At 46.4% G+C, this 14,892-nt stretch overlaps 1 protein-coding gene across 9 annotated transcripts in view; it reads left to right on the top strand.

Moving 5' to 3' along the window:
- epb41a (erythrocyte membrane protein band 4.1a) overlaps positions 1 to 14,892 on the top strand; it is a 150,661-nt gene that overhangs the window by 59,795 nt on the left and 75,974 nt on the right. For all 9 annotated transcript variants that reach the window (XM_038725061.1, XM_038725066.1, XM_038725065.1 and 6 more), the window contains 2 exons: positions 13,088 to 13,306; positions 14,517 to 14,604. In XM_038725061.1, the coding sequence (XP_038580989.1) occupies positions 13,088 to 13,306; positions 14,517 to 14,604 (307 nt within the window). The remainder of the gene's footprint in view (positions 1 to 13,087; positions 13,307 to 14,516; positions 14,605 to 14,892) is intronic.

Below are 14,892 nucleotides of genomic sequence, written 5' to 3'. Positions count from 1 at the left end.
AGTGGTTTTTTTTGCCAGAGATGGGGACTCGAGTTAGAGACTCGGACTCGAGTGCGACTTAAGTCGCACACACGGTGACAGGTGCGGGACTCGTGAACAATGTTGACGTACAGTAGTTTAAACTGTCAGTGATTGCATTGCACATTACTTGGTTGTGCTCTGTAAGTTAAAAACAGGTTACAGCTTTATTGTTGACCATGTAACTTTACAGTTTTATTTATTTAACGTTACACTGGTTTGAGAGTGGGGGGTGTGTTGACTTACAATAGTTTAAGCTGTCATTGATTGCATTGCACATTATGGTTGTGCTCTGTAAGTTAAAAACAGGTTACAGCTTTATTGTTGAACATGTAACAGTTTTATTTAGTTAACTTTACACTGGGTTTGAAAATCAACAGGGTTTGTTGACTTACAGTATTTAATAAGCTGTCAGTAATTGCATTGCACATTACATGGTTGTGCTCTGTAAATGAAAAAGAGGTTACAGTTACAGAATTCCTTATAGCTATGCAGTTTTATAAGCAACCTTGATTGAACGCAGCAGGTGATACAACATTCGTAATAACCACGAGAGACTTGAGACTTGACTTGGACTCTAGCTCAAAGACTTGAGACTTGACCTGGACTCCAGCTCAAAGACTTGTGAGGATCTCTGTTTTTTGCACTGCGCTCCCTTCGATCCACCTGAATGTCCACTCTCTGGCCAACAAAATGGATAAACTGCTGCTCCTCAACAGAACTAACTCGGACTTCTGCAGATCTGCTGTCCTGGCTCACCGAGCACATCCCGGACAGCGCACTTCACTTATCGGGATTTAATCTCTTCCTGCAGATCGCGTAACAGAGCTCATGGGAAAACAAGGGGAGATAGACTCTGTCTCCTCATAAACAAAGGTTGGTGTACAGATGTCTCAGTGTTGAAGAAATCATGCAGGCCTCATTTAGAGACCTTATTCATAAACTATAAACCTTTTTATTAAACCTTTTCCTTGTTGATTCTGGTCGCTGTTTACATTCCACCTCAGGCCTGTGTTAGTAAGGCGTTACTACACCCGGCCCACCAGATAACTAATGTGGAGAAAAAACATCCAGACTCCCTGCTCATTGTTCTCGGGGACTTCAACTGAGCAAACCTCAGTCATGAACTTCCAAAGTACAGACAGCTCATTGTTCTCGGGGACTTCAACTGAGCAAACCTCAGTCATGAACTTCCAAAGTACAGACAGCATATTAAGTGTCCCACCAGGGACACTAACACACTGGACCACTGCTACACAACATTAAAGGACGCCTATCGCTCTGTCCCACTTCTAGCCCTGGGACTCTCTGATCCCTGTCTGGTTCATCTTATCCCGACATACAGGAAGTGACTGAAATCTGCTAAACCTGTTGTAAAGAGGGTGAAAAGATGGACCAACGAGTCAAAGCTGGATTTACAGGCCTGTTTTGACTGCACTGACTGGAGCGTTTTTGAGGCTGCAGCCACTGACCTGGACGAACTAACTGACACTGTGACATCTTACATCAGTTTTTGTGAGGACATGTGTGTGCCAACACTGCTGGTACTTAACGACTGGATGACAAGCTTAATGGTTTTTACTGAAGGTTTGAGAACCCCACAATCACACCCCTCCCCCGCTCCAACACCATCTTAAAACAATCATCTTCCTCCACTGTCACGCTCTCACCCCCCTCTCTGTGAAGAGCTCTTCCAAAGGCAGAAGATCATGATGGCTTGTGGCCCAGACGGTGTGTCTCCGTCCTGCCTGAAAATCTGTGCAGACCAGCTGGCCCCCCTCTTTAACAGATCACTGGAGCTGTGTGAAGTTCCCTCCTGCTTCAAACACTCCACAATCATTCCGGTCCCCAAAAAACCCTCCATCTCTGGATCAAATGACTACAGGCCTGTTCCCTGACATCTATAGTCATGAACAGAGGTCGAAAGTAACAAATTACAATTGCTCACGTTAATGTAATTCAGTAGCTTTTTTGTGCTTTGTACTGTAATCTGTAATTTTACTTTTACTTAAGTATGTGTTGTTTAAAGTATTGTACTTCGCTCCATTTTCAATCACATCCATTACTGAGTTAAAAAAAGTGCAAGAAAAAACTCGCAGCCACTTTGGCTTCAAGTGCAAGAGAACAACAGCGTTATCATGCAGCGTAAACTGTGAAAAAAATGCTGTATTAAGTTACTGCTAATGCAAACTGAACACTTCCTGGTGCAGCAGCTTATAAAAGCATTTAACTGGCAAAACACAAGTTGGTTTTTATTTTGAAGTAGTCACAGGAAATGCTGTTTGTAAGTGAGATCAGTGCTGACCGCTGTCGTGTATAAACCGCTACAATGTGGCTACACAACAAGACCATCATCATTCTCAACAGTTTTCTGACAGTGGACCAGTTTGAAATTGCAGTAAGTAATGCAACAGTCAGGAGCAGCCACAGTGAGCTGTTAGATAAAGAGCTGCAGGCGACAGGCTGCACACCTCCACCTTCTCAGCCAGGTAACCAACTCCTTTCACTTTCGCTGTTCGCAGACTCATCTCATGTGCAGCATGAAGTCAGATCATGACAGCTCACATAATTATGGAAAATACCAATAACTGCCTGACAGTAGTTTGTTGAGCTGCCCCAGACTTCTGTGCCCAGTGGTATCTGCTGTTACCACCAGTCACTACAGGTGTCTCGCGCACAATAACGGCGCAGCCGCAAAATAGCGTCAAAACCATCAGTTATTTACAATTACAGATTTAAAACAATAACTCCTCAGTGAACTCCTTGGCTGCGGTCTGAGATCATTTTATAGTTAAGTAGGCCTATGTAGATTTATCAATTATGGATTTAGGCCTACCATGTTTTTAAGGAGTCTGTTCACACTGATATAAGCTAATAAAAACATTCATTTTGCGAAAGTTGAAAATATTAATTAATATGGCAATTATTTTTGAAAGTCCGGCCACCACAGTGTCAAACAAATGTAGTTGAGGACCCCTGCTGAAGAGGTCAGTTAAATAATAGCCTACTTCCAGTTTTCATAGTTTGGTAGCCAAAAAGACATTAGCAACCTGCTGGTAACTATAGTTATTTATTGTACTAACACTTTTGATATCCCATTAAAAATAGCACCCGTTTGAATGTAAATAGGGATATGACTTCATATACAGTCCAGCGTTTCCCATTTTCCCAGTCCAGTGCGGCCCGCCAGAGTCTAATCTGTTCCGCCACAATTTCCTAATGAAGCGAAAACATTCTCAAACCTCTCATAAAATGTCATTATTTTTCGTCATTGATTGGGCAAAGTTTCTGTCAAACAAACTAAAATTGGAAGCACGATATGGCTTTGTTCCATTAGTATAATTCATATAAATAAGATATTAATATATAATATTATATCAATGTAAATAAGTTATTTTAGGAGGTTAAAAAAGTAACTAAGTAACATTTACTCTGAGTAGAGTATAAGTAAATTTAAATGACCTACTTTTTACTTTTACTTGATTTTTATACCAGCGACTTTATTTGTACTTAAGTAAAAGTTCATCAAAGTAATCGTACTTTTACTTACGCAGAATATTTTTGTACTCTTTCCACCTCTGGTCATGAAGTCTTTTGAAAGACTGATGTTGGCCCACCTGAAGGACATTACAGGCCCCTTGCTGGACCCCCTGTTGACCTGTTTTCCTACAGGCTAACAGGTCAGCTTGGGATTGCTTTACATCCTGCAACACCTCGACACTCTAGGGACATGCAAGGCTCCTGTTCTTGGACTTCAGCTCGGCGTTCAACACCATCATCCCGGACATCCTCAGCACCAAAGTCACCCAGCTCACTGTGCCAGCCTCCACCTGTCAGTGGATCACAGACTTCCTGACTGACAGGAGTCAGCAGGTGAGGCTGGGGATCATCACATCCAGCACCCGGACTATTTGCACTGGCACCCCCCAGGTGTGTGTGCTCTCCCCACTGCTCTTCTCCCTCTACACCAATGACTGCACCTCAGGAGACCACAGTAGACTACAAGGGAAAAAATCATCAGACACAACCTGTTCCAGCTTCTCCCCTCTGGTAGGCGCTACAGAGCACTGTACGCCAAAACCAACAGACACAGAAGCAGTTTCTTCCCACAAGCCATCACTCTGATGAACAGCTGATTTCTGACTCACAGTGTCAGGAGCAATTTCTGTACAATAATCCAGTAAATCTGTCTGTAATCAGCCACCTGTTTACTGGTTACCACTTATTATCTACTCATCATTTTCTGTTTCAGAGCTGTTCATACTGTTCATATTGTCATTTTGTATATTGTATATACTGTATACCAAATCAATCTACCTCAAGTACATAACACCTGCACATAATACTTATTTATTCCAGCATCCTTTGCACTGTGCTCCATCACACTGTGTACATGTGTACTTGTATGCATGTATGTGTACCTGTATATCTCATCTACCTCCGACATGTACATAATAATAATAATAATAATTTTACTCCTGCATCCTTTGTACTCTGCTCGTTGCTCGTCTACTATTGTCTCAATCTGTCTATATTGTTTTAGTTTATAGTGTGTATATATGTGTTCTCTATACTGTAGCCTGTGTCTGATTTTATTATTGTATTATTGTATAAGCAAGCACATCGAGAGCAATGCACAATCCTGAGTCAAATTCCTCGTATGTGTACACATACCTAGCAATAAAGCTGATTCTGATTCTGTCACACACACCTGGTCTCCAGTGTTGGGCAAGTTACTCAGAAATTGTAATAAGTTACTTCTTACTCTTTACTCCTTAAAAAGTAATAATATTACTTTACTTATTACTAGGTGATAAAAGTAACTTATGTTACTTGTTACATTACTATATTACTTTCCCTACCACCTCCCAAATAAAGCAGTGTCTTCTGACTTTTTAACTATCATAATTATAACAGAACAAGGAGCTATGGTTTTTACAAAACTTAACATACAGTATAACATTTCTAAACGCCACCAGCTGAAATGAAAAAAAAGCAAGTAAATACTGACTTTTGAACTACTGCTTTTCTGTAAATGCATTTATAAGAGCAGTATTCAGTATTTTTACAAAACACGCTGCTCTCTTCCGACGAGTCCAAGCATCACTAGCTGTAGCTGCTGGAGTTTCTTTATGTAAGTTTCACATTGCTATGCTTTTTTAGCAGATGCTTCAATAAATTAAATGTAGAATTTTTCATCGTTGAAAGCTTTTTGCTGGTTTATAACGGATGACAATGTTTTTTACATCTTAGACTGTAGCCCTGTTTCCATCAGCATTTTTTATGCGCATTTTCAAGTATCGCATTAGAAAATGACCGGGGTGAAGTTAGTTTAATATTCAACAGGCAGCCTACACAATATACACACAGAGGTACAGACAGTAAAGGTGATGTTGCTATAGACTGACTGAATAATGGTACAAATATTTATAGTAGTGTTAATGATAACAATCGTAATGTTAATGATTATAATAACAATAATAACAATAGGACTAGTAACAATAATTGTAGCAGAGGGTGTCGAGCAGGAATGCGGGGGCAGCAGGTGACCCGCAATAACAGATCCAGACTCCACTGCTCCAGAGCCAGAAACACCTGCAGGAAGTGTTAGGAGGAGAGAGGAGAGGGACGAGAAAGCACAAGACTACCAGAAAGGGGAGAAGTTGAGTTAGTAACATGCATTAATGGGATGAGGTTGTATACAGAGGGAGAGAAAGTAGAGGAGAGAGGAGCTCAGTGCATCATGGGAAATCCCCCGGCAGTCTAGGCCTATAGCAGCATAACTAAGGGATGGTTCAGGACTCACCTGAGCCAGCCCTAACTATGAGCTTTATCAAACCCTCCTGAACCCAAACTGGAACCTGGTTCCACAGGAGAGGTGCTTGATAGCTGAACGCTCTGGCTCCCATTCTACTTTTGGAGACTCTAGGAACCACAAGTAACCCTGAATTCTGGGAGCGCAGTGCTCTGGTGGGGTAGTAAGGTACTATGAGCTCTTTAAGATACGATGGTGCCTGACCATTAAAAGCTTTGTAGGTGAGAAGAAGGATTTTAAATTCTATTCTGGATTTTACAGGAAGCAAATGCAGAGAAGTTAAGACAGGAGAAATGTGATCTCTTTTTCTGGTTCCTGTCAGAACACATGCTGCAGCATTCTGGATCAGCTGAAGAGTCTTAATGGACTTTTTCGAGCAGCCTGATAATAAGGAATTGCAGTAATCCAGCCTAGAAGTAACAAATGCATGGACTAGTTTTTCTGCATCATTTTTAGACAGGATTTTCGCAATATTACGTAGGTGAAAAAAGGCAGTCCTTGAAATTTGCTTAATGTGAGACATAAACGACATGTCCTGATCAAAGATAACTCCAAGTTTCCTCACAGTGTTGCTGGAGGCCAGGGCGATGCCATCAAGGGAAACTATATCTTCAGAGAATGCATCACAGATTGGTCAACAGGATTGATCCGAGCACAGATCCTTGTGAAACTCCATGACTAACTTTCGCGTGCATGGAGGATTCATTGTTAACATGTACAAACTGAAATTTATCTGATAAATAGGACTTAAACCAGCTTAGAGCGGTTCCTTTAATGCCAATTAAATGTTCCAGTCTCTGTAATAGGATCTGATGATCAATGGTATCAAATGCAGCACTAAGATCTAATAAAACCAGCACAGAGACAAGTCCTTTGTCTGATGCAATTAGGAGGTCGTTAGTAATTTTCACCAGTGCTGTCTCTGTGCTATGATGAACTCTAAAGGTTGAGGGTTTAGATGAAGTTAGTTGGTAAAGATTGAGGGAAGCAAAGCAGTTTAAACGTATATCAGGTTTTACAGCTGTTTCTAAAGCTGATGATACATAGAGCAACTTATAGAGCAATTGTGCAGGGCAACGTTGCTGTGATTGGTAATGAGTAAAGATTACTACCGTAATTCCCTTCCCCCACCACTCCGCCAATGCCCCGCATCGCCGCTATCCGTTCAAAGTACAAGATTGCCCAGCAGCATTGCTCAAAAAGTTGCCCCTTGTATCAAAAGCTTAAGGTTCCTGAGTTTGGAGATAACTGTTGTATTGTAGTTTCTTTTCTTCGAATTTACAGTTACAGTTGTACTCCAGATGTATTAGCAGATATTCAGTTGCATTATAATCTAAAGGATGATGGTTTTGATGGTGATATTGCTATTAAAATATAGATTTTAAACCAGGGGAGGATGCATCTCCATTTACTCTATTACGCAAAATAAATAGGTTCATTTGATTCATATTCCTTAGCTTCCGACCTATCAAAGGAGACCAGAATTATGCATTTAGGCCTAAAGTTTGAGGAATTATTCCTGATCCATTTTGGGTATGTTATTTTGGCATTTTTCCTTGAAAAAGGTGTCTGTTTCCAAGAGGCTAGTTACTGGGAAAAGTAATATTACAGTAGCACATTACTCACTGCCCAACACTGCTGTTCCCCTTCGAGGGAACTCGAACTGCGTCAGTGACGACACTATGGGAACGCCCCTGGGCGTGGCAGGGCTGAACTATGAATGAAACTACTCCAATCCTATTGGTGTTACTAGAACGGTAGTGTGTGACGGCGTAACCGGAGGGGGTATATAAGCACGCCGGCACATAGGACACATTAGCTTCTTTCTATTCAGCAGGCACTCTGGCTATGTTTGGAAGCTCCATTTTCCTACCTGACATCGAGATGAAGCAGCAGATCATGTCAAAGCGATTCCGACAGTGTGTCTTCCCTTGTGAGTGTTTCATCACAGAAGGTGATACCCATGGGATGTGCGTCTCATGCCTGGGGATGTCGCATGCTCAGGCGGCTCTCGAGGGGGCTGCCTGCGACCATTGCGAGGCCCTGCCCCTGAGGGTGCTGAGGTCTCGAGCGGCTCACTTCCTAGAGGATGGTCGGATGCGCTCCCCTCGTGGCACAGGCCCCGTGGTCGCTGAGGCGTCACGGCGGCTCCGATCTGACACGATCTGGCTCTGAGGAGCTAGATGTGCTTAGCATAGAGGAAATGGTACGTCATTAGCCCTCGCCAGGATACGAGGAGTTGTTGGAAGTGGTGACGCGGGCCGTGGCCAAGCTGCACATTGATTGGCCACAGGCGGTGCAGCAGCCATCGGCAGGCAGCAAACTAGATGAGCGGTTTCTGCAACACCGAGCGCCACCCACGCGTCGGCCCCTACCATTTTTTCCGGATGGAATAAACCCTTCTCTGCGCGGCTGTCTACGTCCACCCGGCTGGACTACGGCAGCGTGACGGGAATCAGACAGCACGGCTACGGAGCGATGCCACGAGTGGAGGAGGCACTGGCTAGCTACCTCTCTCCCAACCTCGCCTCATCCCTCCAGACACCGGCGCTCCCCACCAAGCCGTGTCGGATGACGTCCGATTTGGTGGGCAAGGCTTACATGGCATCGGGTCGAGCTGGTGCCAGCCTACATACGATGGCTGTCTTGCAGGCATACCAGGCCGATCTCCTCCTGACTCTCCTGACTGTGACGTAGGGGGAGGTCCCTCTGAGGAGGCTCTCCGTGTGACCAAGGAAACGGCCCGTTCCATCGGCCGATCCATGGCGGCTTTGGTGGCTACGGAGCACGATCTGTGGTTCAACCTATCAGGCATCCAGGGGAAGGAGAGGGCTTTTCTCCTGAATGCGCCCCTCTCGCCTTCTGGCCTGTTTGGCGAAGCAGTGGATGCTGTCGTCAACAGGTTCCAGCACGCCAAAACTCAGGGAGAGGCATTTGAGCGATATCTCCCCCGCCGGTCAGACTCCAGGACCTCGACGGCTCAGGAAAGGCGGACGCAGCCTTCATCCAGCACCTACCGCCACAGCCAGAAGCAGAGCGTCGCTTCGCAGGATCCCCCTCAACCAACCTGGGACGAAAGACGGCGCTCTCCCCACAGCCCCCCGAGGGAAGAGGTCCTGAGACCTCGAGTAGGGGGACCCACCACCCCGAGGGGCTGGTCCCCTTGGCGAAGTTCGCGGAACCTTGGCGAAGACTCGCAAACATTTCCCCGTGGGTCCTCCGCACAGTAGTAGATGGCTACAGGCTGCAGTTCCGGGTTCGCCCCCCCAGATTCTGCGGGATGCTCGGGTCTACAGTACATGCAGAACAGAGCCAGGTGTTGGGACAGGAAGTCCGCTCTCTGCTGAAGAAAGGGGCCATAGAATTAATTTCCCTGCCAGTCAGAGAAGCCGGCTTTTACAGCCGATACAGTACTTCCTGGTCCCCAAGAAGGATGGAGGATTGTGTCCGATTTTGGATTTGCGGTCCCTGAACCAATCTCTGAGGAGATTCAGGCTCAGGTTGCTTACCATCCCAGCCATCATCAGTCACATCCAATCCGAGGATTGGTTTGTCATGGTAGATCTGCAAGACGCTTATTTCCACATCTCCATCCGTCCCTCTCACAGGAAGTTCCTGAGGTTCGCCTTCGGGGGCACGGCTTACCAGTATCGGGTTTTTCCGTTCGGCCTAGCACTATCTCCCCGCACGTTCACCAAATGCATGGATGCAGCTCTGGCTCCGTTGAGGCTCCAGAGCATCCGCATACTGAACTACATCGACGACTGGCTCGTCCTGGCCCAGTCTCAAGAGTTCGGCATCGAGATGTCGTCCTCGCCCACCTTCAGCGTTTGGGGCTGCGGCTCAACGCGAAGAAGAGCGTGCTGACACCCGCCCAATGGACTGCGTTCCTAGGGGTGGTGTGGGACTCAACGACGATGCGGGCCCACCTGTCTCCCGCACGCATCGAGTCCATTTTATCCACAGTGACCAGAGTGCAGTTAGGCCGCGCCATCACTGTAAAACACTTTCAGAGGGTGTTGGGTCTTCTGGCAGCAGCGTCCAGTATAATACCTTCCGGACTACTGCACATGAGAGCCCTGCAGTGGTGGCTAAAATCCAAGGGATTCTCCCCGAGGGGAAATCCACTCCGTCTGATACGGGTTACAAGCGGATGCCTTCGTTCCCTGTCTGTATGGAGGAAGCCTTGGTTCCTGTCCCAAGGTCCTGTGTTGGGAGCAATCTGTCGCCGAACAATTATTTCAACAGAGGCCTCACTCACGGGATGGGGCGCGGTCATGGACGACCGCTTCGCAAGAGGCTCCTGGGAGGAGCATCATTTCTCTTGGCACATAAATTGCCTGGAAATGTTGGCGGTTTTCAGAGCTCTGAGGAGTTTTCTGCCCACTCTCCGCGGTCGCCACGTCCTTGTCAGGACCGACAATACGGCGGTGGTGGCCTATTTGAATCACCAGGGGGGTCTGCACTCGCGCCCATTATGCAAACTGGCACATCGGATCCTCCTGTGGTCCCAGGAGAGACTGCTGTCCCTCAGAGCGATGTACATCCCTGGGACCCAGAATCAAGGAGCATACCTGCTGTCGAGACAGGGGCTGAGGCCCGGGGAATGGAGACTCCACCCCGAGGTGGTGGAGTTATTATGCGAAGAGTTCGGCCCCATAGACGTGGACTTGTTTGCGTCCCGAGAGACGGCACACTGTCCCCTGTGGTTCTCCCTATCACCCCCAGCCCCGCTGGGGCTGGATGCCATGGTACAGACGTGGCCGAGGCTGCTCTGGAGTGGGTCCGCCAGGACGGCGTCAGCCTACTACTAGTAGCCCCGTTTTGGCCGGCACGAGTATGGTTCTCGGATTTAATATCGCTCCTCGAGGGCTCGCCCTGGCAGGTCCCTCTGAGAAGAGACCTGCTGTCCCAGGCAGAGGGCCGGATCTTTCACCCGCACCCCGCCCTGTGGCAGCTATGGGTCTGGCCCCTGAGGGGGCGCAGTTCTTAGAGGCGGGTCTGATGACAGGAGCAGTCGAGACGCTGCTCAGCTCCAGAGCCCCGTCCACGAGAAGGATGTACGGCCTAAAGTGGAATGTGTTCACCACCCGGTGCAGAACGGGCGGTGGACCCAGTTACCTGCTCGGTATGTGATACTGGAGTTCCTCCAGCACCGTTTCTCCGCTGGCCTCTCCCCGTCCACGCTCAAAGTATATGTGGCTGCCATTGCAGCATTCCACACCCTCTGAGTGATGGGCCCTTGGGGAGGCTTCCGCTGGTCGTTTGCTTCCTCCGTGGAGCCCGGAGGATGAGACCCATGACTCGTTCCAGGGTTCCCACCTGGGACCTGGCAGTGGTTCTCAAAGCGCTGGCTGAGGCCCCCTTCGAACCCCTGGAGTCGGCTGAGGCCAAGCACCTGACCCTTAAGATGACCTTTCTCCTCGCTATCACCTCTCTGAGGAGGGTGGGCACTTTCGGTCTCCCCGATGGAGTTTGCCCCGGGGAGGGTCAGGGCCATCCTGCACCCTTGTCCAGGTTATGTCCCTAAGGTTCCGGCCAGACTGGCAGGGTCCACGGTGCTGCAGGCGTTTCATCCCCCACCTCATGTGATGGCGGAGGACGGGAGACTTCATCTGCTCTGCCCTGTCAGAGCACTGAGTATTTACACCTGCCTTCTGCACTCGGCACCCGTGCGCTCTCCTCCTAGTCGTGCCGTCAGGTTCTGCACGCTGGGGGCAGGCGGGGTTTCGGTGCGGCCTAAGTGGGTATCTCGTTCCCATAGTGTCGTCACCGACGCAGTTCAAGTTCCCTCGAAGGGGAACGTCTCGGGTTACGTATGTAACCCTTGTTCCCCGAGAAGGGGAACGAGACACTGCGTCGGTCCACCACACCTCACCCCGCCTGGAGTGCCTTGCTTCATAGAAAGGGCTAATGTGTCCTATGTGCCGGCGTGCTTATATACCCCCTCCGGTTACGCCGTCACACACTACCGTTCTAGTAACACCAATAGGATTGGAGTAGTTTCATTCATAGTTCAGCCCTGCCATGCCCAGGGGCGTTCCCATAGTGTCGTCACCGACGCAGTGTCTCGTTCCCCTTCTAGGGGAACAAGGGTTACATACGTAACCCGAGACGGTCTCTCACTGCAAACACACCGGCTTGTCCTGCCTCTCTCTCCCAGCATGTGTCTCCACTCTGCCGACTTTCTTCATCAGCAGTAGGCTACGTTCCATAAATTCACCTGAGTTTCCATTTCCACAGCAGCAGGTGTGCCGCGCACGTGCGCTGTGTGTGCAGTCTACATCTGCAGTTTTGTGTTCACTGTTGCTCTGTGCTTGTAACGTAATACCAGATAACAACTCTCTCTGTGTTTCCCTGCAAAATGCAAGAATGGGTTGCCAAACATACTTTGACAGCTATCAGTATACTTGCCGCCCAAGTAAAGTACATGTGTCAAACACTGTATTTAAAGTTAGGGCAAGCTGCAGGCCTATTTTTTGTAAGTATTACACCGTTATTACCTACAGCTATTTTATTGTCTTTTAACGGCGTGTCACATGAGCATTGGGCTGGCAATGGAGCAGTGGATAAGACCATAGAGTTTGATAAGGCTGAGCAAGACACTTAACCCCTAGTTGCTCCAATAGCAATTGTAATTGTTGGATAAAAGCGTCAGCTAAATGAATAAATGTAGATGTATGAGGGGCGGCTGTGGTTCAGGAGGTAGAGTGGGTTTCCCATTAATCGGACGATCAGTTGTTCAATCTCCGGCTCAAAGTGTCCTTGGGCATTATATCAGTGTATGGATGTAGTGTAAAAGTGGTCGCCAAGAAAGGCGCTATGCAGAGCATTTACATTTACGGTTTTGGTACAGTAATGATTGAGTAATCATGTCTGCAAGTTTGAGTAGTTTAATTAACCCAAGATGGATAGTAATAATAATGATGATAATAAGGATAATAAATATAATAATACTGCCCTACCCTCCCAAAAGAATAGAAATAAAAAAAACTTAGGTATGAACTGAACCATGGCTCAAAAATCGACATCTGAACCTAACCTTGGATTACACCCCTATGGCAGAGGCTACCATGCAAGGTGCCAACTGCTCCTCAGTTCAGTAACTTGCCTAAGGACACTTCAACATGCAGACTGAAAAAGCTTTGGATCAAACTAAAGTTCCACCCGCTCTGCCTCTAAACCACAGGTGTTATGTCTGTTATCATGAAAGTTCCATACATAGTACCTGTGAGCCCTGTTTGTGCATTGTAGGTACTACCTGTGTCTCCAGCTGCGGAAGGACATCCTGCAGGGCCGCCTTCCCTGTTCCTTTGTCACCCTGGCCCTGCTGGGGTCCTATGCCCTGCAGTCAGAGCTGGGCGAGTACGACCCTGAGGTGCATGGCAACGAATATGCTAAGGACATGAAAATGGCCCAGGGTCAGACCAAGGAGCTGGAGGACAAAATGATGGAGCTTCACCATACATACAGGTCAGAGCACTGCCTCAGTCAACCAGCGGTGGAAGGTGTTCAGATTCTTTAGTAAAAGTATCAATACCACAATTAAGTGGATTTGTTAAATAATTGTGTTACAAGTCAAATTCTGTTTTAAAAATTTTAAATAAATAAAAGTACATAAAAATTGTGTGTGCTTGTGTGCGTGTGTGCTTGAACTCGAGCCAAAACAAACAACATAAATACAATTTTTATTTGCTATAAGTAATCCATGCTCATTGCACGATACCGTTACATTGCATGCATTTAGCCGACATGATTTGTCCACAGTTATACGTAAGTAACGTTACAGTAACGTAGTGAATGGGTCTCCCACTGTGTTGTCCTGCGCCGTTATGTTGCATTATTGTATATTATGTGGGTTACATAAGTTACAGAGTTATCTAACTTCAGCCAGCTAAAGCACACACTCACTCTCCTTTACAACTCAATATATTTACATGCTTTACAGTAATGTTAGATTACCTGTCCAATAGGATGAAAGCCAACTCTGGGGCTGTTTTTATATCCAAAACAAAACGGAGGTCTCTCCATGCCTGCTTTCTGATTTTGACCCGTGCTTTCACCCTATGTCGATCTGATTCTTTTTTGGCCTGACGGGCTTCAGCATATAAAACTTTTTTTTTTTTTTCTTAAGTGGAGTTTGTGTTGGAGTCTGTATTGTGCTGGGAGGCAGTCATATTTTGGGACATTGTCTTATTAGCTGCGGTGTTGTCGCTGTGTGTACAGTTCAGAATCAGCAGGCAAGAGGCTCAGGAGCTTGATTGCAGAAGATCTAACACGATTCCTTCACGTAGGACGCAGAATAGTGGCTTTTCAAAGGGACGGAGAAAGCAGGCGTGTGGTTAATTTTTATTGCCATTACACACACTTCACAAATAGGCAGTAAAAAAATGTTTTATTCATAAGTGATTTAATTAAAAAACTACATATAGCCTCTTTAAGTAAATGCACCTCACTTTTACTTTGAACCACTCCACTCAAAAGAACTAAGTCCATCTAATTATTAATGTAACTATACAGGCTTAAATAAAAATATAAATCAGGCCGTTAAATAAAAAAAACAGTTTTGTGATGTAATAAACTTGGCTTGAATCAAGATCCGGTATCAGTATTCATATCACAGCATCTCCACAGTGACAGTAACTAAATATTTTGTTGGATTCCTGCTGTGGTGTTGTGGCAGGTCAATGAGTCCAGCCCAGGCAGACCTGATGTTCCTGGAGAATGCCAAGAAACTCTCCATGTATGGAGTGGACCTCCACCAGGCCAAGGTGAGCATAGGAGCTACAGCTGTTCAGCTGCTCTTCTAGGCAACTGCTCTTTATGGTTAAATGCTTAAAAAAGGGCTTAGTAAGAAGCAAGTCATCTTTGTTTTCCCCGGTGACTTTTATGGTCAAATATATAAATATACTTAATTTGGGTGTGAATGTGATTCAACCACTCACTGTTCAATAAAAACTTCCCTGGCCTGAACAGCAGGAAGACATGTGACTTGTCAGGTTTTACAGCAGAAATCAGGTCAATCTGTTTGCATCAGAGCAGGGATATAACCTAATATG

The sequence above is a fragment of the Micropterus salmoides genome, unplaced genomic scaffold (assembly GCF_014851395.1).
Source record: "Micropterus salmoides isolate LMB-PRFRI ecotype aquatic unplaced genomic scaffold, ASM1485139v1 Ms_hic_scaffold_17, whole genome shotgun sequence".
Taxonomy (NCBI): Eukaryota; Metazoa; Chordata; class Actinopteri; order Centrarchiformes; family Centrarchidae; genus Micropterus; species Micropterus salmoides.
Note: the sequence above shows the minus strand (reverse complement) of the source record. Positions and strands in the feature narration are given on the sequence as shown.